General features: G+C 39.5%; 1 protein-coding gene across 3 annotated transcripts in view; it reads left to right on the top strand.

Annotated features, from left to right (window-relative positions):
- Positions 1–21,015, top strand: part of POLR3A (RNA polymerase III subunit A) — a 1,141,582-nt gene that overhangs the window by 1,107,382 nt on the left and 13,185 nt on the right. For 2 of the 3 annotated variants that reach the window (XM_050959979.1, XM_050959978.1), the window contains 13 exons: positions 1,516–1,680; positions 1,932–2,104; positions 3,578–3,689; positions 4,866–4,984; positions 6,523–6,660; positions 9,390–9,560; positions 10,601–10,714; positions 11,992–12,027; positions 15,658–15,744; positions 15,839–15,921; positions 17,998–18,168; positions 18,831–18,924; positions 19,050–19,142. In XM_050959979.1, the coding sequence (XP_050815936.1) occupies positions 1,516–1,680; positions 1,932–2,104; positions 3,578–3,689; positions 4,866–4,984; positions 6,523–6,660; positions 9,390–9,560; positions 10,601–10,714; positions 11,992–12,027; positions 15,658–15,744; positions 15,839–15,921; positions 17,998–18,168; positions 18,831–18,924; positions 19,050–19,142 (1,556 nt within the window). The remainder of the gene's footprint in view (positions 1–1,515; positions 1,681–1,931; positions 2,105–3,577; positions 3,690–4,865; positions 4,985–6,522; positions 6,661–9,389; positions 9,561–10,600; positions 10,715–11,991; positions 12,028–15,657; positions 15,745–15,838; positions 15,922–17,997; positions 18,169–18,830; positions 18,925–19,049; positions 19,143–21,015) is intronic. The other variant, XM_050959980.1, reaches the window with a different exon arrangement.

The following is a 21,015-nucleotide window of genomic DNA, read 5'->3' as shown; positions in this document are numbered from 1 at the left end:
TCTTACCATTTTAAACTTGACAAATGCAGAACTTGAAGCTAGGGAAAGTGGAAATGGGGCAGAACAGAGTCGCTGTACAGTGAGCATATTACACATCTGATATTATTAAACCAGCAGTCCATAGCTAACCACTTCTGTAACCAGAAAAATCCTTCCTGTGTTTTAGTGAGGTTTTTATCCCATGCCCCTGCCACCTTTTTCTTCACCATGAACTAGCTGCAGGGGAGCAGAGCAGTGTAAACCCGAGAAAATTCTCCCACCATAGGAAGAAATTGCAGAGGGATGTAACAGGCCTTAGAAGATGGAGTGGAAACCCAAGTTTCTTGGAGTCGGCAGCCTCAGTGGAAGTGACAATCCATCTGAGTTTCTTCAAAGCTAGTGTTGCAGTCTTTAGCGTACCTGTTCTTTTGTGAAGCAACAACAGTCCAGTCTGGAAAAGGTCTTCTGCAGGACCTCATGAAATCCCAACATGGCTTTTGCAGTGTACTCAGTCATCAGTGAATGTCAATGGCTATTATTTACTGTTCAGCAAGTAGATTTTGTTGCATCCTTTTTTTCAAAAAAAAAAAAAATAAAACAATAAGTTGGGTCTGCTGGTAGTGATGCCTGACCCACATAGCTATGCCAGCGTAGGTCCTAGTAAAGATGCAGTAACGCCAGCAAAACTGCTTTCACTGGCATAGCTTGTTTGACATGGGGGAGTGGGGAGGTTGTTATAGCAGGTTACTACCCTTTGCAGGTATAGCTGTGTCCGCACTAGGAGTACTTAATAGACCAGCTTACCGATTCCTAGTGTACGTGTAACTATGGTGTACCTTTACTGAGTCAGGACAATGCAATGATTTAAATCCATCTATATACCCAAGCCCTTCCTTGAATGTAGCATATTGGAGTTGGAGTGCTCACATATTAAATAGCTTACTTTCTAGTGCTGTTGTGTCCAATTACTGACTTGTTCCCAAATAAAACAACTCTCTTCAATGGTTCTTCGCTTACTATAGTTATTTAATATTTTTATCAAAGTTAAGTGTGGCTTTTGGCTGGGAAACTGCTTGCACTGATTTGCCTACTGTGCTTTAAACTATGTGAACAAAAATAGACTAATTTAAGATGTTGCTCAGAAGATTTAAAATTGCTTTTTATCACATTTAATTCTTCTGTGGGAGTTAAAAAATTAAAATGTGCAATGTTAAGGTTGCTTTAAGTTATGGGCTACTGCTGTTCTTAAAAGAGAATCTGGCAATTGAAGCATTTACCTGGAGAAAGGATGGGAAATAGACTTAAAAATGTATGGGAAATGGAGTTGCAGGGGAAGGATTGTTTTGGAGACACTTTCACTGCATCCTCTTTATTCAGTGTTCTACTTCTACAGGCATAATGTGTGTGTTTGGAGGCTTTTTTGTTTTGACAACCCACACTGTTATGATTTAAACTTTATTAAATTACTAGTAACCTAAGTTAAGCTCTTGGTCTCTTTGAGTGTCAGGCTTTCAGTATTTTCCATTGTGCCTCCAGATGTTACAATCCAGAATAGCCAGTTGATGAGTGGCAGTATGGACAAAGGAACCTTAGGATCTGGATCCAAGAAAAATATCTTTTACATTCTGCTGAGAGACTGGGGGCAGGTAGAGGCTGCAGATGCTATGTCACGGCTAGCCAGGCTTGCTCCTGTTTACCTCTGTAAGTAACCTGGGAGGTGCCTTTCGTTGTAGAATATTTTAATGTAAAAATCCAGGAAGGTTTCTATTAAAAATGTACCCTGTTTAGAGAAGGAAAAATCATAAGATACTAAGTTGATGGAAATGGAGAAAAGTGCACCTGTTCACAACTTTGTCTTGACATATTTGCAAATGCCATATAATGGGGAGAAATTCTGTGATAGTTATCTGCTAAGAACTCAGTGAACTGAACTTTTTTATATTTTACTGTAGCTAACCGTGGATTCTCAATTGGGATTGGTGATGTAACTCCAGGACAGGGACTGCTAAAGGCTAAATATGAACTTCTGAATGATGGCTATAAGAAATGTGATGAATACATTGAAGCTTTGCGCACTGGTAAGCTGCAGCAGCAGCCTGGCTGTACCGCAGAAGAGACATTAGAGGTGAGTGGTGATTCACTTGTTAAAATAGTGTTCAATATGAGTGCCATGCACTCAGGCCAAGACACTAAGGTTTATTAAATCAAACCTTTATTTTAACTAAAAGAATACCTTGCTTTACAAATACTGTTAAAGTATGAAACAGCAAACATACGGAAAAAAGCCATGGCTAGTTAACCTTCTCCTGGGGCTTAGGGTGTCGTCATGGATTTTTCTTAACGAAACTCTGACTGCCCATTTTATTACACATCCATATTACATATTCATTACTTAACATTCATGACACCAGTGGTGATTGGAAGATAAGTATCTTATGTAACTCATACAATACTCATGTGCGAACTTTAATTGGCATGTAATTTTCTGTTGTTTTTGTGGTGGTCTCTTCTCTGGTTGATTGTGCACTATTGTGCATATTTTGGCCAGGTCATTTTGACCTGTTTCTCTGCATAGGGGTTTTTTGGGACCTTCCAGTCCATTTTTCTAACTGCTTTTGACAACACAGTTTATAGATACATTATTCTTCTTGAATTTAAGCACATCCTGTTTTAAAAATGTTGTCCTCTGTCCTATATAGCTATTGTAAACAAGTTTACTTGATGACAAGATCATGTGAAGCAACATTTCGCTCGTGTCAGGCAAGCTGCAAACTAGGCCAAAGCCAGCCTTTCTTACAGACAGGACTGTTAAAAAATAAGTCGTCATACCAGCCTATTACAAGATAGGAGTACTTGCGGCACCTTACTCCTGTTCCTTTTGTGGTTACAGACTAACACAGCTGCTACTCTGAAACCTATTACAAGATAGTGAGGTTTGATTAATAGATTGTAAAATATGCAGTGGGTTTTAAATATGACTGTTGGAAAACTAGGAGGAATGAATTGTTGTACTTAAATATGTGCCTAACATGAAACACCTGGGTAGTCATGTAGAGGTCATCTCTTTAACAGTTTCAAGCCTTGATCCTCTTATCTAGTATATTTCTAGAAATGCTCAATCACTATTTTTCTTAAGATTTATAAAACTAAAATAGGATCTCACTTTGCTAGTCATCAAGTCTGATGCTGGTCACAAAATGCAATAGTTTCGCCATACTTGTCAAAGTAGAGTTGTAATAAGATCTCTTGTATTTGGTGCAAGCATTACATTTAGTAATGTTTATAGAACATGTATAAATAGACTTGACAGACGAACAAAGTTCATTTTGTGATGCAGTATCTTTTATATACATTTGCTTACTGTCTTACTGACAATTTGCCAGTCTATAGTGAGTCTCCAGTTCTGTAGTTCATTTTACTAAGATTCTCGTGCATTTAAAAAAGCAGGGTTTTTTCTCTTAATGCTCCTGTTTGCGTTTTTGATGCTATTTTTGACTTCATACTGAATACTACTGAAGGTTTTTTGGTGGCTAGCCTTAGTATACTGCTATGTGCATATTTGTTACTAATACTAACTATCTAAACTCTCTGATTCTAGGCCTTAATCCTTAAAGAACTCTCTGTGATCAGAGACCATGCTGGCAGTGCCTGTCTCAGAGAACTAGATAAAAGTAACAGTCCCCTTATCATGGCTCTCTGTGGTTCTAAAGGTAAGATATTAGTCAAGTTTTGGAATTGTGTGAAGTTGCTGCCTACATAATTTGCCCTTAATTATTTGTTCTGCCTTTTTGTTAATCATTATGTTGTCTGTTTTGTGTAAAACATGCAGTTGTGTAAGTGTTAGATTTGTAGCATGTAGCATTGCTATCAATTCCTTTTGAGAGGGTAAAGCTAGCTTCTTTTTAAATAAACTTGTAAATAATCACACTCCGTTTTATTTAGATGTTTGTTACTCTACAATAAGAGCATCCATCCAGCACCCTAAGTGCCCTTGGGAATCTTGTGGAAATACACAAATAAAGACACGTTAATTACCCCAAGGTTAAATAACCCAGCAAAAATATAAGTATGTCAGAAAAAGTAATCATCGGGGAGACTTTCCACATCTATTATCAAGTCATTCCATGTCATGATCTGTTTTCCTGATCTCTGCTTCCACAAGATCAGTTGAATAATTGTTTTTCTTTTTTTGTTTGGATGTTGTCTGATCTTTGCCATTAATTTCCTATGTGACCTTGGGCAAGTCAATTGCACTCTCTGCTTCCATTTCCCCATCTGCATTGGATAGGTGTAATACTTCACAGGGGTGAATAAGTTTTATTAATATTTAAATCACTTGGGGATCTTGAAGTGAAAGTGATAGCAAGTTTTATGGTGGCCTGCTTGTTTTCAGAAGGAGTTAATCAAATGATACTATGTCTGTAGAAAAAATAGACTCTGAATTCAAGATGGGTTTTTAACGCAGTTGATATTGCATCTGTCAACAGCAGAAGAGATGTTGAACAATGAAATAATAAGAACTGGCATTAACAGACATGGATTATATGCTGTTGATAGTATAATAAAAATACCGAGCAAGTTAACCTAAGGTCTACAATCAAATAAGAATATCATAAAGATCCATGATCCACAGAAAACTAGATTCATTGATTGACAGAGGGGGAGTTCCTTGTAGGGATGACTTAATTAATTAATTGATTGATTGATTTTTGGCCTGTGAATGTAAATATGACTGAATAGGAGAAGTAACTGAAGAATTGAATTAATTGACCGATGCACATTTAAAACATATTTTTAATGACTTAGTAAGTGGTGCACCATTCATCTCGTTTGAACAAGCATCCTTTACAAAGGATTACTAATTTTGATGTCTCCTGTTTGTCCAGGTTCCTTTATAAATATATCCCAGATGATTGCCTGTGTAGGACAACAGGCTATCAGTGGGTCACGCGTGCCTGATGGATTTGAAAATAGGTCTCTGCCTCACTTCGAGAAGCACTGTAAGGTCAGTAGCCTTGCACTAAATTAGATTCAATGAAATCCATCTGTGAACTGGGAATAAGTTCAGATGAGTCGTTACTCGGTCCTTCCATTAGTGAAGGACTACCTCCAAGGGTAACACCATAAAGTTCAAGTACAATATTTTGAATGAGGAAGTAGGGACAATGAGCTAATGCTCTTTGCCTTCATTTATTTTCAGGAATCTTCATTAGCCTGAACCTTAACAGCTGAACTTTTAACTTCTGGTTGCCCTTTTCTGCCAAATAGTCCCTTCCTTGAAATATTTAAACAATACTTTAATATGTTAAATTAATATTTGTTGAAATAACTTTAAAATAACACTGAGGATATATTCATGATTCTTACATTGCTTACCAGCAAGATTCTTGTAATCTTTGCCTTTTTTCCTTTCTTTTGAATACTGATTCATTGCACTAATGTGTGTCATGGGTGCTGTGATGCTGGTTTTGGTTTTTATGATGGATTTCAAGAATTGTAGTGCATGTGAAGTATATCCACTGGGTCACTCTGGAGTCTGAATTTCTCTGTAGAACAGGTACAGCATGACAAATAGTATTGCTAACTTTATATCAATGTTTCTCAATCCTGTTGTGCAGGGACCAGTTTCCAAGGTCAAGAGTCTAGAACTGTCTCCACGTTAATACAGTCCTATCTGAGACTGCCAGTTAAAATAATGGTATCAATTCCTTTCCTAGTAAAGAAGTGTCAATATAGCAACCCTCGAACACCCCCAAGCTCACCAGTTCATGTCATTCAGGTTACTGAATACCTGTCAAGTGGTAACTCTAAATCACTACCTGCCAGGACTCAGTTGCAATTTCTGAACTAATAGAGAAAGTTGCTTATTGCTGTCCAGTAACCTGAATCTGCAGTTCCCTTTTTATTAAGAAAATGCTCCAGGTAACTAACTTTTGTTTATGGTAGAAATACACATAATATAAATTCCATCAGCTTTTACAAAGAGAAAATGTCTTAACTTTAATTTCCCAACCTTGTCCAACTTGTCTGTTACTAGTTAAACGATGGTACAAAGTAGCCTGCTTTAAGGGTTGGTGCCTCTTACCCTCTCAATCCACTGTTCTGCTTCACAGAATATGGGAATTGGGTCAGATGCTAGTGATGGGATTAGGAATAGTATAGAGAAGGTTCCAGTCAATCCTGTAGTTACTCAGTTTGCTTAATAAACTTGTAAATTGGCTTTGAGCAGTTTTGTGTAAAGTCTATTGACCAGACTCTCATCAATGGCCAAAACAAGCTTTCCAAAAGAATTTAGAAGCTCCAACTCTATGAACCATGTAACATACTCTGTTCCGTAGGCTCAGGTTAGGAAGATTCTGGTAGAAGTATTCTCTCACTCATTCTTCCTCCTCCCCACTCAAAAATGAGTGCTCACATTGTCCTCCAACCAGACTGCAACTCGGGAGCGTGTGCATAGTCCTATTAGACTAAATGTTTTTCTACTGTAGACTTCTAGAATGTGTAGTATGACTTTTTTTAGAACTTTTTTCCCCTCCCCTCCAGCTTCCAGCTGCAAAAGGTTTTGTTGCCAATAGCTTCTATTCTGGCTTGACTCCGACTGAGTTCTTCTTCCATACAATGGCTGGTCGGGAAGGTCTAGTTGATACAGCTGTAAAAACAGCCGAAACTGGATATATGCAGGTAATGCTCCACAGGGGTATAAAGATGTATAACAGTTTTGCTGTTGCAAGAGGGTTATGGTTGTCAGTCATATCGTTAATGTGAGATGCTGTTAGACCTCATTGATCTAGCGCTGGATGTTGGCAAGTATAATCATTGATCTTCTAAAGTGGGCTTTCGTTAAGTGACATGGGAGTGGTAACTGGCCGTGTATCTTCTGAGTACAGTGACCAATTGTTGTTCAAAGTGTCCTGATTTGCTGAGCAGCTCCTGCAAAGTGGTAAGTGCCTTCAGTTTCTCTTGAAGTTAATGAAGGTCTGAGGGTGTGGAGCATCAGAGTGGATCAGGTGCTGGTGATGATGCTTTGGTCACTGAGCCTTCATTCCTGTAAAAACCAAAGATGATACTGGTGAAACTTCAAACTCTTTTTTTTGTTTTTTGTTTTGTTTTGTTTTTTGTTTTGACCCATCAAAACAAAAGGGAAGTTGTCTCCATTATGTACCCAAATGTAAGCATGGACTGTCCTGGGGCAAACCTGCTTGCCTTATTTTTGTGAGTAATCTCAAGGTCTTCAGTGGGATTACTCAAGTAAGGCAAGCAGAATTTGGCCCCTTCTTCAAGAATGAAAACTTACTTTAAGGTGGTATGATCAAAAGTAACTCAAGGCTGGCCTAACCTTTTGCTTCTGTATAGGTAAATCGGAATTCTGCCATTAATTTTAATCAGAGGGAAGGCCCAGTGTGAGTGCTTTTGAAATTCACATACCTGAATACATAAGATCATGTCAAGGCTCTTATGTAGAGGCATTATTCAATATATTTCTATGCAATCTCTGACCCCATTCAGAGGGTTTAACATTCTGAGGTGCAATCCAGACCAGTGAGGGGCTGTGTTACCACTGGCCCTCTAACCTTGGGGCCTTAATGCTTTGCTGCTGTAGCTCCCACTTAGGCCGCTTACAGACAGCATGCAGGTCACCCCTGAGTGTCTGTGTGTAGCCACAGCCCAAGTCCAGAAACAGTGACCCCAGCAGTCTGGCAGCAAACCTGCCGCACTCTGGCTTCCAGCAGCTTTGCTTACTACTTGCCTTGTGACCCCCCACACACACACACTTCCAGTCCCAGATTTTCCCCAGAAAAGTGTGTTCTGCACTTGTCCAGCCCTCTCCTGGACAATCAAGCTATATTAGGTCCATTGACCCTCCAGGGGCTCAATATACAACAGTTTGCTACCATAAATGGAGTTACTCTCACAGTTCAGTTTCAAGACAACACTGGATTGTAAAACTGCATAGATTTTTAAGTCAGTACAAATGTAAGGCATTAAAGTTAGAAATGGTTACAAGAAAAATAAAGATAAAACACTTTCTAAACTTAACAAACTAGACTTGATTCAAGGTGAAATTCTGACCACAAGTTTCTAGTAACATTGCTGCCTAAGTTTCAGGTCAGGATATGCTCTCTAAGTCCATAGGCTTTCTTTTGTCATCTTAGATGAGTGAAAGGGAAATGGATAGGGAGAGACAACGTGTGGTGGTTTTATCCATTACTTTCATAGTTTAGTCATCCTTTGAAATGTATTTTCCCAAGGGTTACCTCTTGATCAGGGGTTCTCAGACAGTGGGTCAGGACCCCATTTTAACAGAGTCACCAAGGCTGCAGTTAAACTTGCTGGGGCTGAAGCTGAAGCCCAACCCCCACTGCCTGGGGCTGAAGCCAAAGCCCGGGGAAGGGTGGCTAAGGTTACATGCCCCCTGCCCAGGGCGAGAGCCCTTGGGCTTCAGCTTTGGCTCCCGTCCGGGGCAGCAGGGCTGGGGTGGGTTCAGGCTTGGGTCCCCCCTCCTGGGGTCATGTAGTAATTTTTGTTGTCAGAGGGGTGGGGCATGGTGCTATGAAGTTTGAGAACTGCTGCCCTAGATAAAATTCCTTCCAGCTATGAGGATGGAGACATCGGGTCTCGTAAAAGAGATTTCATTTCATGCTGCCGTTTGCTTAAAATGCAGATTTGCTTCGTCTTCCTCTTGCTTTTTCAAGGACCTTGTAACTATTTCTATGTAAATTGAAGTGAACACACATTCCTTAAGACCTGTTTGTCCAGTCCTGCCAAATCGCAGCTGTGTGGGTTGAACATGTGCCACAAACACCTTGAAGCCTAACTCATAAATTAAAAAACTCTCTCTTTTTTTAAAAAGGTCAACTTCAGAGGCAGATGTTCAGTGGTTATATTTTTAACACTCTCTGCTCCTTCCTTCTCCCTATAAGACCATATACATGGTAATGTGCCGCCTATGTTCTTGCATTTTTTCTAAAAAATTCCAGGAAGCAAAGCTGGTTAGAGAAACCACATGATTGAAAAGGCATTTCCTTGAAAACATGTTTGTATTTTTAAATTCCAGATAAATTGGGCTGTATCAGGTTCTAATGGTGGTAAATTTGAGTCTGTGTGCACCAAAATTACATGATAGGACGAGCAGGAAGGAAAGCTTGCAGGCCTTCAGAATGCTTTAAATATTTTATTGCTACTGAGTTTTTGTGTGGTTTTTTTTGTTTTTTTTTTTTTTTGTTTTTTTTTTTGTTTTTTTTTTTTGCTCTCGGGAATATAAAAAAATCTTATGAATGGTGTATGAATTAAAAAGTTTTATTTTCTCAGTCCACATTCCATAGGTTTTTGTAACTCCAATGCATGGGTATTCCTAAAAAACAACTGTTTTTACTTCCTCTTCTTTTTTTTTTTTTTTTTCCTCCCTCCAGAGACGGCTGGTGAAATCTTTGGAAGATCTTTGCTCTCAATATGACCTCACTGTCAGAAGTTCTACTGGTGACATTATACAGTTCATTTATGGGGGAGATGGCTTAGATCCTGCCGCTATGGAAGGAAAAGACGAACCTTTGGAATTCAAGCGAGTCCTGGACAACATCAGAGTAAGATTTTTCTGAAATCCATTTGTTTGAAATACATTTAGGCTCTCTAGTTGTCAGAGGCACGTAATGCTATTTGGAACATAAAGAGGAAAAGTGTCATGATACAACATGGAGAATCATTCTAAAATAAGGGTTGTTTTTTTTTTAACTTAATTTCTTACAGATCTATGTTAAGTAAAGAACTCTATAGCTTTCTTTGAAATTGAGTGACTAGATGATCACTTGGGGTTTTTTAAGATGTTAGTGCAGGGGTCGGCAACCTTTCAGAAGTGGTGTGCCAAGTCCTCATTTATTCACTCTGATTTAAGGTTTTGTGTGCCAGTAATACATTTTAACGTGTTTAGAAGGTCTCTTTCTATGAGTCTGTAATATATAACTAAACTATTGTATGTAAAGTAAAGTTTTTAAAATGTTTAAGAAGCTTCATTTAAAATTAAATTAAAATGCAGAGCCCCCCCAGACCGGTGTCCAGGACCCAGGCAGCGTGAGTGCCACTGAAGATCAGTTCGTGTGCTGCAGGTTGCCTACTCTGTGTTAGTGCCTGACCCAAAGCCCATTGAAGTCAGTGGTTGGACTACTGTTGACTTAATTGGATGATTGACTGGTTCCTTATTGCACATACTAATGTTCTGAAAATTATTCTTCCGTGTTGCGTTGTTGGATTTCTCAGCTCACAGGAAAAGAGCCTTGTTTGCTGTCTCTAAGCCTAGCATGGTATTGTGAAACACTTGAATGCTAAACATGCTGAACGTGTCTTTTTCAGAATGTTCATATTTTATTTTGACTAAGACTAAAGGTTTTCTGTGGAAGTGGCAATTTGGACTTAAGTGATTGACTGTGATAATTTGATTTGTGTAATCAGAAACATATATTTGGATTGATTTTTCCAAGTACATATATTTGGGACACTATTCAGTGAAGTGTTAAATGACTCTATTGTCCATGTGGAACACAGAACTAATCTCTCTAAAATGTTTAATGTCCCTGTGGTCTCTCTCTCTATATATATAGAAGTATAACTCTTTATGTTGTTGCTTAAGGCGGTATATCCATGTCAAAATGAACCAGCTCTTAGTAAAAATGAATTGGTGTTAACTGCTGAATCCATCATGAAGAAAGTTGAATTCCTTTGCTGCCAAGACAGTTTCCTACAGGTAACTTTTTTTTTAATCTTCATAATCCATGAAATAAGAAGAAATATCACTTCCCTCATAAATCAAGGATTTTAAACAATTGAGAGAGCTTTTATTTAAAGACTGATTAAGAGCTTTTCAGAAAAAAAGTTTTATCCACTACTAGAAGCAACACCTACTGTACTAATCTGTCTTGAAGATATTTCTGATTACTGCATTCACAATGGTGTATGATTAGCACAGGGGTCAGCAACCTTTCAGAAGTGGTGTGCCAAGTCCTCATTTATTCACTCTAATTTAAGGTTTTGCTTGTCAGTAATACATTTTAACATTTTCAGAAGGTCTCTTTCTATAAGTCTATAATATATAACTAAACTGTTGTATGTAAAGTAAATAAGGTTTTTAAAATGTTTGTTTAAGAAGCTTCACTTAAAATTAAATTTCAAATGCAGAGCCCCCCGGACTGGTGGCCAGGACTCAGGCAGTATGAGTGCCACTGAAAATCAGCTTGTGTGGCGCCTTCGGCATGCATGCCATAGGTTGCCTACCCCTGGACTAGCACTTCAGTATGGATAATTAATTTCTTTCTTTGTCGTCTTGGGTAAATTTGTGTTTGCTACAATAGCTTTATAAAGGAAGGAAAGTCTAGTCGTTTGAGTAAGGGCCAACCATTGACCTGCTGTAACACCTTAATCAAATCTCTTGATTGCTCTGTACCTCATTTTTACCATCTGTAAAATAGTTCTAGTAATTAGCTATCTCAGAGGAGCATTAAGGAATAATGTAATATTTGACATATAACTGTGAAGGTACTAATATCACGAGCTCTTCTCTCTTATCCATCTTTTGTGTAACTATCTTTTGTCATTTTCCCTGCTCCCTTTAGTAAACACTCATTTTCTTACGGTTCCCAATCCAACAAAGCACTTCCAATATATGCTTTGTTGTATTGGAGCTTGTTTCCTGAGGCTTATCCACACTGTACTGTGGATACAAATAGAAGTGTATACAAATCTCAACTTCATGGGCTGGTAAACAATTTCTTCATCACTCCCAGAAATAAATTCTGATCTGATAGCATTACAAGGTTCAAAGTTAATTCTCTTTATTTTAGAACTGCACTAGATTTTAATGCTGCTTTCAGAAGTCAAACTAGGATGCACAGATATAGCTACATCACTTAGCATTAACTTTTTTGAAAGATTTATTTCTGACCAGTAAATTGCAGACATTGTTACTTTTTCTTCTTTTTACTTTTTTCTCCTCTCTCATCCTCCCCCAACCATTCATTCTTGAAGGCATTAACTGAGACAGGTTATGAAAAATATAATGAGGTAATTGTAGCATGCGTGTGCATTGTATGAGCATTAATGTTAGTACTATTTAACTTAAGATATTTGTGCAAGATCTTGCAGTAACAAATGGGACTGTATATGTTACTGTCTGGCAAATTATAATTAAGATTTCGCCTGCATTAATCCACTACATCTTTTTTAAGTTTTGAATGAAAACAAAGTTCAGATGTGATGAGAAGGTCCCTGCTAGCTAAATTCCAAGAATTAGTCACTTAAGGTTTTACTTTGGCACACCACTTTTTTCTCTCCTCTCTCATATCAGTCATCTTAATGACCTAAGGTTATTAACTCAATCTAATAGCCTGAAACTCAAGCTTGTTTCAGAAGTATATGGCAATTGGAGGTAACTTAGCATCATTTCCCGTTGACACTTGAAAAGGTCTTTGGAACTTTGGTGGTTTTCCCTACTTCTCATGCATGTGGAAGACCCTTGGAAATAGTAAATCTCTCTCCAGTGCTTCACTTTGCATTCTGTACCATCATTACTTTATGATGGCTAAAACTAGCCTTTAATTGAGAATCATAGAAATGTAGGGCTGGAAGGGACCTCAAGAGGTTATCAAGTCCAGCTTCCTGCACTGAGGCTGGACCAAGTAAACCTAGACCATTCCTGACAGATTTGTCCAACATGTTAAAAATATCCAATGATGGGGTTTTTACAGTCTCCCTTGGAAGCCTATTCTGGTGCATGATTACCCTTATAGTTAGGTTAGGATATTTGGAAAATCTTTCTAATTGTTTCTGCTGATGATTATGCCCATTACTACACCTCTACCCCTATATAACGCTGTCCTTGGTAGCTAGAAAATCTTACCGCGTTATAGGTGAAATTGCATTATATCGAACTTGCTTTGATCTGCCGGCGTGCACAGCCCCCCCCGCCCCAGATCACTACTTTACCGCGTTCTATCCAAATTAGTGTTACATGGAGTCTCGTTATATTGGGGTAGAGGTGAACTTCTCCTACCTTCAGTGGACAGTTCATCACAGTCCTCTTTATAATAGTCTTCAAAAATGTTAAGGACCATCAGGTCAAACCCTCCCCCCCCCAATCTTCTTTTCTCAAAACTACATATGCCTAGTTCTTTTCACCTTTCCTCATGGGGCATGTTTTCTAAGCCTTTTATCATTTTTGTTGCTCTCCTTTAGACTCTCTCCAGTTTGTCCACATCTGTCCTAAAGTGTAGCACCTAAAACTGGGCATAGTATCCAACTGAGGTTTCCCCAGTGATGAACAGAGTAGAACAGTTACCTCCCATGTCTGACATACGATGCTCCTGTTAATACACCCCAGAGTGATGTTGGCATTTTTCACAACTGCATCACATGTTGGTTTATATTCAATTTGTGATCCACTGTAGCAGCCAGATCCTTTACAGTAGTAGTATCTCCAAATCAGTTATTCCCCATTTGATTTTTTTTTCCTTCCTGAATGAAGTACTTTGCACTTCGCATACTGAATTTCATCTTGAGTTCAGACCAATTCTCCAGTTTGATCACCTAGGATTTGCAGCTCAGAAGCCTTCCGATTGCTTGTTTTGAAAGCTGTTTAGGTATTCAGGAACAGTTAAAGCAAACTCATTGTCTGTCAGTAAATGAGTTTGCTTGTCTGGGTCCTATCCTATCTCTGTCAAAGATTCTCACTGTTGCTAACTCTTGCCATTTCATTGCAAGTCTTAGAATGTTTCATTTATTTTCAAAAAGCCCAGCTCTGGAAGGCATGTGATTAGGTAAAAATCTAGGCTTTCATTTTTTAAAAAGTAAATTTCTAGCCCTCCTGGTTAAAGCAGCAATTGAAATGTGGCTCAAAAAGTTCACAAAGTTGTATGGCTTTTAACCACCTCATGATTTTTGGTATCTTAGAGTTGGAAGTACTGCTTCCTGTGTAACCTTACCAAATCATTTAACCTCCCTTTCCATTTGCTCATCTGTAGTAGGGAGATCATGCTTACTTACCATGTGGCTATTGAATATTTAGCTGTTAAGGGGGAATAAAAGCTTGAGGTTTGAGATGGTCTGGTGGAAGGATCTGTAAAAGTGAAAAGTAGACTTTTCAGTGAACATGATTAAAGGGAGAAAAGTATACTGCAAGGTGAGAATCGGCAGAAATATCTTATATTTGTAATCTTCTAAATGGGGATAAAATGAAGCACCAATTCCTGGGGCATACTTTCATTATCTAACTCTTCCATTTTGACCTTGTCTGGAAATTCTGATTTACAGTAGTGGACTGTTAAACTAAAAATGCCTCGAATGTTGAGCAAAACATCCACATCTTGGAGTTAATGTGCAGAGTCTGCTGTGACTGATATACTCTGACAGTTTTTATTTGTAGTACTTGCTGTGGTTGGGAAATATCTAGAACAGTTATTCCTGATATTTTTTAGTGGATGGAATAACTTTTTAAATGCCCAATTACTGAGGATACTGAATGGCTCTGCAGATTATTTGGACACCTCAGAGTTGGTGGGATTAGTGCAGTACTTAGTGCAGGGGTCTGCATCCTTTCAGAAGTGCTGTGCCAAGTCTTCATTTATTCACTCTAATTTAAGGTTTTGCATGCCAGTAATACATTTTAGCATTTTTAGAAGGTCTCTTTCTATGTCTATAATATATATCTAAACTATTGTATGTAAATAAGGTTTTTTAAATGTTTAAGAAGCTTCATTTACAATTCAATTAAAATGCAGAGCCCCCCCGACCGGTGGCCAGGACCCAAGCAGTATGAGTGACACTGAAAATAAGTATCAGAGGAGTAGCTGTGTTAGTCTGGATCTGTAAAAGCAGCAGAGAGTCCTGTGGCACCTTATAGATTAACAGACGTTTTGGAGCATGAGCTTTCATGGGTGAATACCCACTTCGTCAGATGCACTGAAAATAAGCTTGCGTGCCACCTTTGGCACACATGCCATAGGTTGCGTACCTCTGACTTAGTGGATAAGCATCGACGTCACACAGTCAGCAAAGTTGACTGCCTCACCAGAGGGGCCACGGATTTGAATAGACTGAAAACTGAATTGTCCTCTGCTGTAGAAATAGTTCTTCCAAGTCACTATTGAAGTACATTGACACAGCAGCAGAGTTTGGAGAAGGTTGCTTTGTTACTGCTTATACTGATCCTGTTTGCATGCAAATAGAGAACTTAACTCTGCAGGAATCATTAACTTTTAAAATATTGTTGGGTGAGCCTGTCACTAATATTGGCGTTGCATAACTAAAACGCAACAGTTGGGGCGCAGGAAAAAGAGGAGTAAGTGGGAAGTGCAGAGATCCTCCAAAGTGGAAAATCTTAGGTCAGCAAAGACAAAACTATGTTTGTCTATTTCTAGGAGAATGCTGAGAAGGGATACTTTTATCTGTATTGGTATAAATTCCTGATGTGCTACAGTTGATTTATTTTTTTTCCAGTTACGTCAAGGGTGAATTTGGTTTGTGGTACCCACACACTGTGTGCCTAGGTTTTGCTGTCTTCCTTCCCATAGTGTGCAGTTCTTATTTAGTATTGTAAAAAAGTTCTTTCAGATCTGTAACCAAATAGCATTTCCCACAGTAGTCTCATACTCCAGCCCTAATCTATTGCATAATTCTTACTTGTTTTTTTAATTTCAGGAAATTAAAAAATTCATCAAAAGCGTTTCTGAAAAGATCAAGAAAACCAGGGACAAATATGGTATTAATGACAATGGCACTACAGAGGTAACTGTCTTCAGAGGGATAACAACAAGTGCACTTACAGTAAAGCTCCATAATCCATTGGATTTCTAACATTTGTGTCTCATTGTCTCTTCAGCCACGTGTCTTGTACCAATTGGATCGAATTACCCCAACGCAGCTAGAGAAGTTTCTAGAGACCTGTAGGGACAAATACATGAGGTACAAGTTTCAGGACTTGTTTTCTTCTAATTGGCTTATATCAACTGATGGTTCACCACTATTTTATACAAGTTAGGGGTAGGGCTTGTAACTGATTGACTTAAATCTGAGAATGTAATTGTTGCAACAATAGTGCCTTCTGTTGCTTCTGTTGGTGTAATTTATGTTGCTTAGAGGTGTAAAGTTTTTTCCAGACCCCTGAGCAATATGTTATACCAACAAAAGAGAGAGTATAGATATGGCCTTAGTGTTAGGATAGTGTTCAAGTTATGTCAATTTGAAGGCCATTACATCCTTGACTGTTAATCTTGATCTATAAGCAGACTATAGACAATCATTATCTTTAGACACTCATTTCTAGGAGACAGCTTCTGTACTGTAAGAAAACACTGATAGTCTGGAGGCTCTTCTCTCTGTTCATCATGAGTTGATTCATATGTACAGAGAAGGTTCATAATGCCTTGAGATTGGTTCATTTGGGATATAAATGAGGGTCACAACTATCCTCTGGTCTCCTACATGCACTCACTGCATTGGTTATTTGCTAAACTTATTTCTGCTGTGGCTTAATGCTTCTAGAACAGTGGTTTTCAAAAAAAAAATTTCATTTGCTGACCCCTAAAAAATTTCAAATGGAGGTGCAGATCTCTTTGGAAATCTTAGGTTGAAAACCACTGTTCTAGAAGCACTAGGTTTATGTAGAAGATAATTTACAGCAGACTTGTTATTAACTGACATGTTGGTTTTCTTTGCTGTGATTACTTAGCTTATGCTCATGTGGGTAATGTTCTTCGGTGCAAAGCATATGTTACCTGTTCCACAGCTCCCTTTTTGGTGTTAACCTGTTTGTATAGCCTTGGGTGGTGTTCGAGGTACACTAGTAAATTCTGGTTTTAATTAAGGTTTTGATGTAGTAATCTTCTCCTTGTGATTTATCACAGTGATGTAATTTTGGAAGGGACTTAGTTGCTGTGAAGCATTTCGTTGCTTAGTTACATTGTAGTTGAACAGGAGAGAACTCCTACCAGGACTGAGAGTACTCTCTCCGTCAGAGAGAGACGTAGCTACCGATGTAAGTTTTGAGTGTAGACCAGCCCTAATTTAAATAACTATTGTTTGCTGCCATACAACCTCTTTGTTGATTGCATCAAATCTCACAGGCTAACAACTGTAAGGCCTGGTTTGTATTGGGAAGGGTATCCTCCAAGGAAAACCCAGGGTGACGCTGAAGGTTGCACTGCTGATTTAGCAGGTGGCATTCTCTCTTGACTTTGGTGTTTGGGGGGAAAATGTGCTCTGGAGTGTTGATCCCATTTCACTCTTTGCAAAAATAGAAATGTTAATTGCAATGTCCTGAAAAAACTACAGTTTAAAATCTAACTTCTCATCAAAACCTCTCTTCTCCTTTGTAGCTTAACGTTGCATACGGTGGCATACTTAACTTCCCGTGCTGTTGCTGTTATCTGTTTGAATAGCAGATGCATTGATGCTATAATGAAGCAATAACATGATCTGATTTTATTCTCATTAGAGTCTCTCCCTCTCCAAAATTAGATTTCTCTAAGGTGACCCATGATCCAGAACTTTTTCCTCTTGAAACGCCAAAAAAAAGCCGCTATAATGTATTGAAATCCAATCTTCTAGCTTTGTCAACCCATCAAGAACAATTTGATAATGGAGAATTTGTATTTGGAATATGGGAATTGCCAGTGTATTGGTCCATCGGATGATGAATTCTGTATCTAGCAAAGGCCAGAACCTAATACTTCAGAAGAAGATGAGCTTCTTTTAGTTGACCTGACCAGTTGTGGAATGTGTTATAACTGGGGCAGCGGAATTTCTCTATGCCCCTGGCAGTCATTCACATTCCATGGAATTGGTGTTTGTCTCTTTTCTTGCCAGCCCCAGCACTGGTGAAGAAAATACAGTTTAAAAACTCTTATTAGCACTCCTGGAATAATGCTTAACTTTGCTCAGCCTAGATTTAGTATCTTAATGAGCAATTTGTTTTATCCTGTGTCTTTGACTTGAGGTTGGTTGGTTGGTTTGTTTTTTAACCCCTGACTTTCTTCTCAGGGCACAGATGGAGCCTGGCTCAGCAGTAGGAGCTCTGTGTGCTCAGAGTATTGGTGAGCCTGGCACGCAGATGACTCTGAAAACTTTCCACTTCGCTGGTGTTGCCTCAATGAACATCACTCTGGGTGTTCCTAGAATCAAAGAAATTATTAATGCCTCCAAAGCAATCAGGTACTGAAACCTTTTTTTAATTCCTCTGCTTTAGTGAAAAGTGATTAACCTGCAGCCCAAAGTAGGATCTGTCTTGCAAGAATATGCGAGGCTTACACTGTCAAATATCTAAACAAGATGAACTAAGTTACTCATCAAATTTGTATCTTAATTGGCAGAAAATCTCATATTTCAGTCCATCCAAATAATGACTTTTCTAGTGGCCAAAACACAGTTAGGTGTTCATTTCCTTTTAAACACTCTCACTTTAAAGACTACAGACTGTCAAGAGATTAGTCTACATCAGATGGGTCTAGCTAGAACAGTAATCAAAACACTTGTATATTTCTGATGTGCACCTGGAGCCATATTTAAGCACTGCTACAGTAGACTAAGCCATAAAAACTTACTGTAACCTCTTGGAGTATGTATACATTGGAGTTTGAATTCCAATAACTGTCTTATTCCTTCAAGCTTGAGATATTTAAAGAATAGTTTTCTTAGACATTGTGTCAATTTTGGGTACTATTATTTCCTAGCAAGCAGCAGTCTCTTTTACAGCCTGTCCTATTTGTCCCTATAATGGATGGTAGTTGAGACAGATCACAGAAGCTAGGATGTAACAGAAAGCTGCTGTTCTATAATCTAGCTAGTAAATTTTATTGCTGTCTTATTCTGTGTAGCACACCTATTATCACAGCACACTTGGACATGGATGATGATTCTGATTTTGCCCGTCTGGTTAAGGGAAGAATTGAGAAAACCCTATTAGGAGAGGTAGGAAAATCTTCATTGTTGGCATTACATTAAATTTTAAAACTCTAGTCTGTATTGTTGCAGACTCTTTGCAGTGGACAGTAACCATTCTCAGAGAGATACTAACTATTCCATTTGGATCTCAGATTTCAGAGTACATCGAAGAAGTGTTTCTTCCTGATGATTGCTTTATACTGGTCAAGCTCTCTCTGGAGCGGATTAGACTGCTGAGACTAGAGGTGAGTTTCCAGATCTTGTTGACTGTACTACTTGGAAAACCAGAACAAGCAGTGGTCCCTTCCTCCACACCAGTTGATGCCCTTTTCAGAGATGTCAATGAAACAAGCTAGTTAAAGAGCAAATGGAAAGTGCCATCCATGGGATGTCCATATAAGGTTTACGATTCTGTTTAGTACTCAAAGTTGACATTTCAGAGCATTGCCTAGAGCTGGGAATAGCACAGGCAGGCAGTGTTCAGGTTTCCTGACCTATTTAACTTCAGGATTTATTCAATAGAACAACTAAGTTGCACAGAATTATGGTTATCTTGTAAGTAGACCATTGCTGAAATTATTTTCTCTTGAGCCTTTTGCTAGGAACAGATCTTCTGAGGTGAATGGCTCTTGTGCTATGTGGTAAATTGAGTTCTGTGAGACAAGGTGGGTGAGGTAGTTGTCATGCTGTCTGGAGTAGCTCACGTCTGAGCATCAAAAACAGGGCAGACAACACAATCTGGTATGCTTTATAATTAGATTTTACAAGATGGACTTAGTGATAAATGGTCATGTATGCCAAAAATCTTGTACTGTTTGGGTTGCTTCCGATCGCAAGAGACCAGTCATTTACTCCAGATCTTACACAAAAGACAGCGCCTGTAGCCAGTCCTGTAACAAACTATCTAAAGGTTTATTAACTAGGAAAAAGAAATAAGTTATTTACAAGTTAAAGCAAGCAAACATGCACAATTGAGTTCCTAAATACGATTCCTAAAGATGACAGATGTGTTAATCCGTCAATTCAAAATGTCTTTCAGGGTGGACTCAGGGGTTGCCCCTGGGGATCTCTGCCTCTGTTTAATGTCTCAGCTCCTGTGAGTTAAAACAGCAAAGAGATTACACATTTTCCTGAAACCCTGTTTTATCTCTTACATTTGGCCTTCGAGTTCATGAGACAAACTCCCTTGTACATAGCATTTCCAAGGTCTTGATAGGGCCGTTCATCAGTCCTTTGTACTATGATTATTCTTAATGGCCCGTTTAATCTTGATAAGCCTCCTTACTGGGTGTGGGAGGTGATTTCCGTGACAACTGGGCTCACAAATTCAGAATGAACATTTTCCAAGTTTTATAAAGCAATACACCTCTACCCCAATATAACGTGGCCCTCAGGAGACCAAAAAAAAATCTCACCGCGTTATAGGTGAGACCATGTTATATCAAACTTGCTTTGGCCTCCCTTGTTCCCTGACAGCCCCCTCCAGAGACCCCCAGCCCCCCTGTCCCCTGCTCCGACCCCTATCCCCCCGCCCCTTGACAGGCACTCACCAACAGCGGTGGGAAGTGGAGCAGCCCAGCCCGCTCCACTCCACTCCGCCACCTCCCAGCTCTGGCATTCTGCTTCCCATGGTTGATGAGTGCGGGGAGGTTGGGGAAAGGATGCTCCTTCCTCCTCCACCCACTCACCTGCGGCGGGAAGCGGAGCGACATGACCCCAGCCCGCTCCTCTTTCCTTGACCCGGCCCCAGCTGTGTCGCTGGTGGGTGGCTGGGGAAAGGTCCTGCACTCACCTGCCCAACAGGAAGTGGAGCGCCACAGCTGGGAGCTGGCTGGGGCTGGACTGCTCCGCTTCCCGCTGCCAGTGAGTGCGAGGAGGTTGGGGAGAGGATGCCCCCCCGTACTGACCTGGGACGGGAAGCAAAGCACTGTATCTGGAGCTGGCGGAGTGGAGCGGGCTGGGGCTGGACTGCTCCTTTTCCACTGCTACTGGTGGGTGGGGGGGGATCCCTTCCCCGAGCGACATGGCTGGTGCTGGGCAGAGGGAAGCAGAGCAGGCTGCTCCTGGCCCCCTGTTAATCCCCCAGGCCACTGTGGGACTGCGGGGCCCCCAAAAGTG

The sequence above is a fragment of the Gopherus flavomarginatus genome, chromosome 6 (genome assembly GCF_025201925.1).
Source record: "Gopherus flavomarginatus isolate rGopFla2 chromosome 6, rGopFla2.mat.asm, whole genome shotgun sequence".
NCBI lineage: Eukaryota > Metazoa > Chordata > Testudines > Testudinidae > Gopherus > Gopherus flavomarginatus.
The sequence above is the reverse complement of the archived record's forward strand: the minus strand, read 5'-3'. Positions and strand labels throughout refer to the sequence as shown.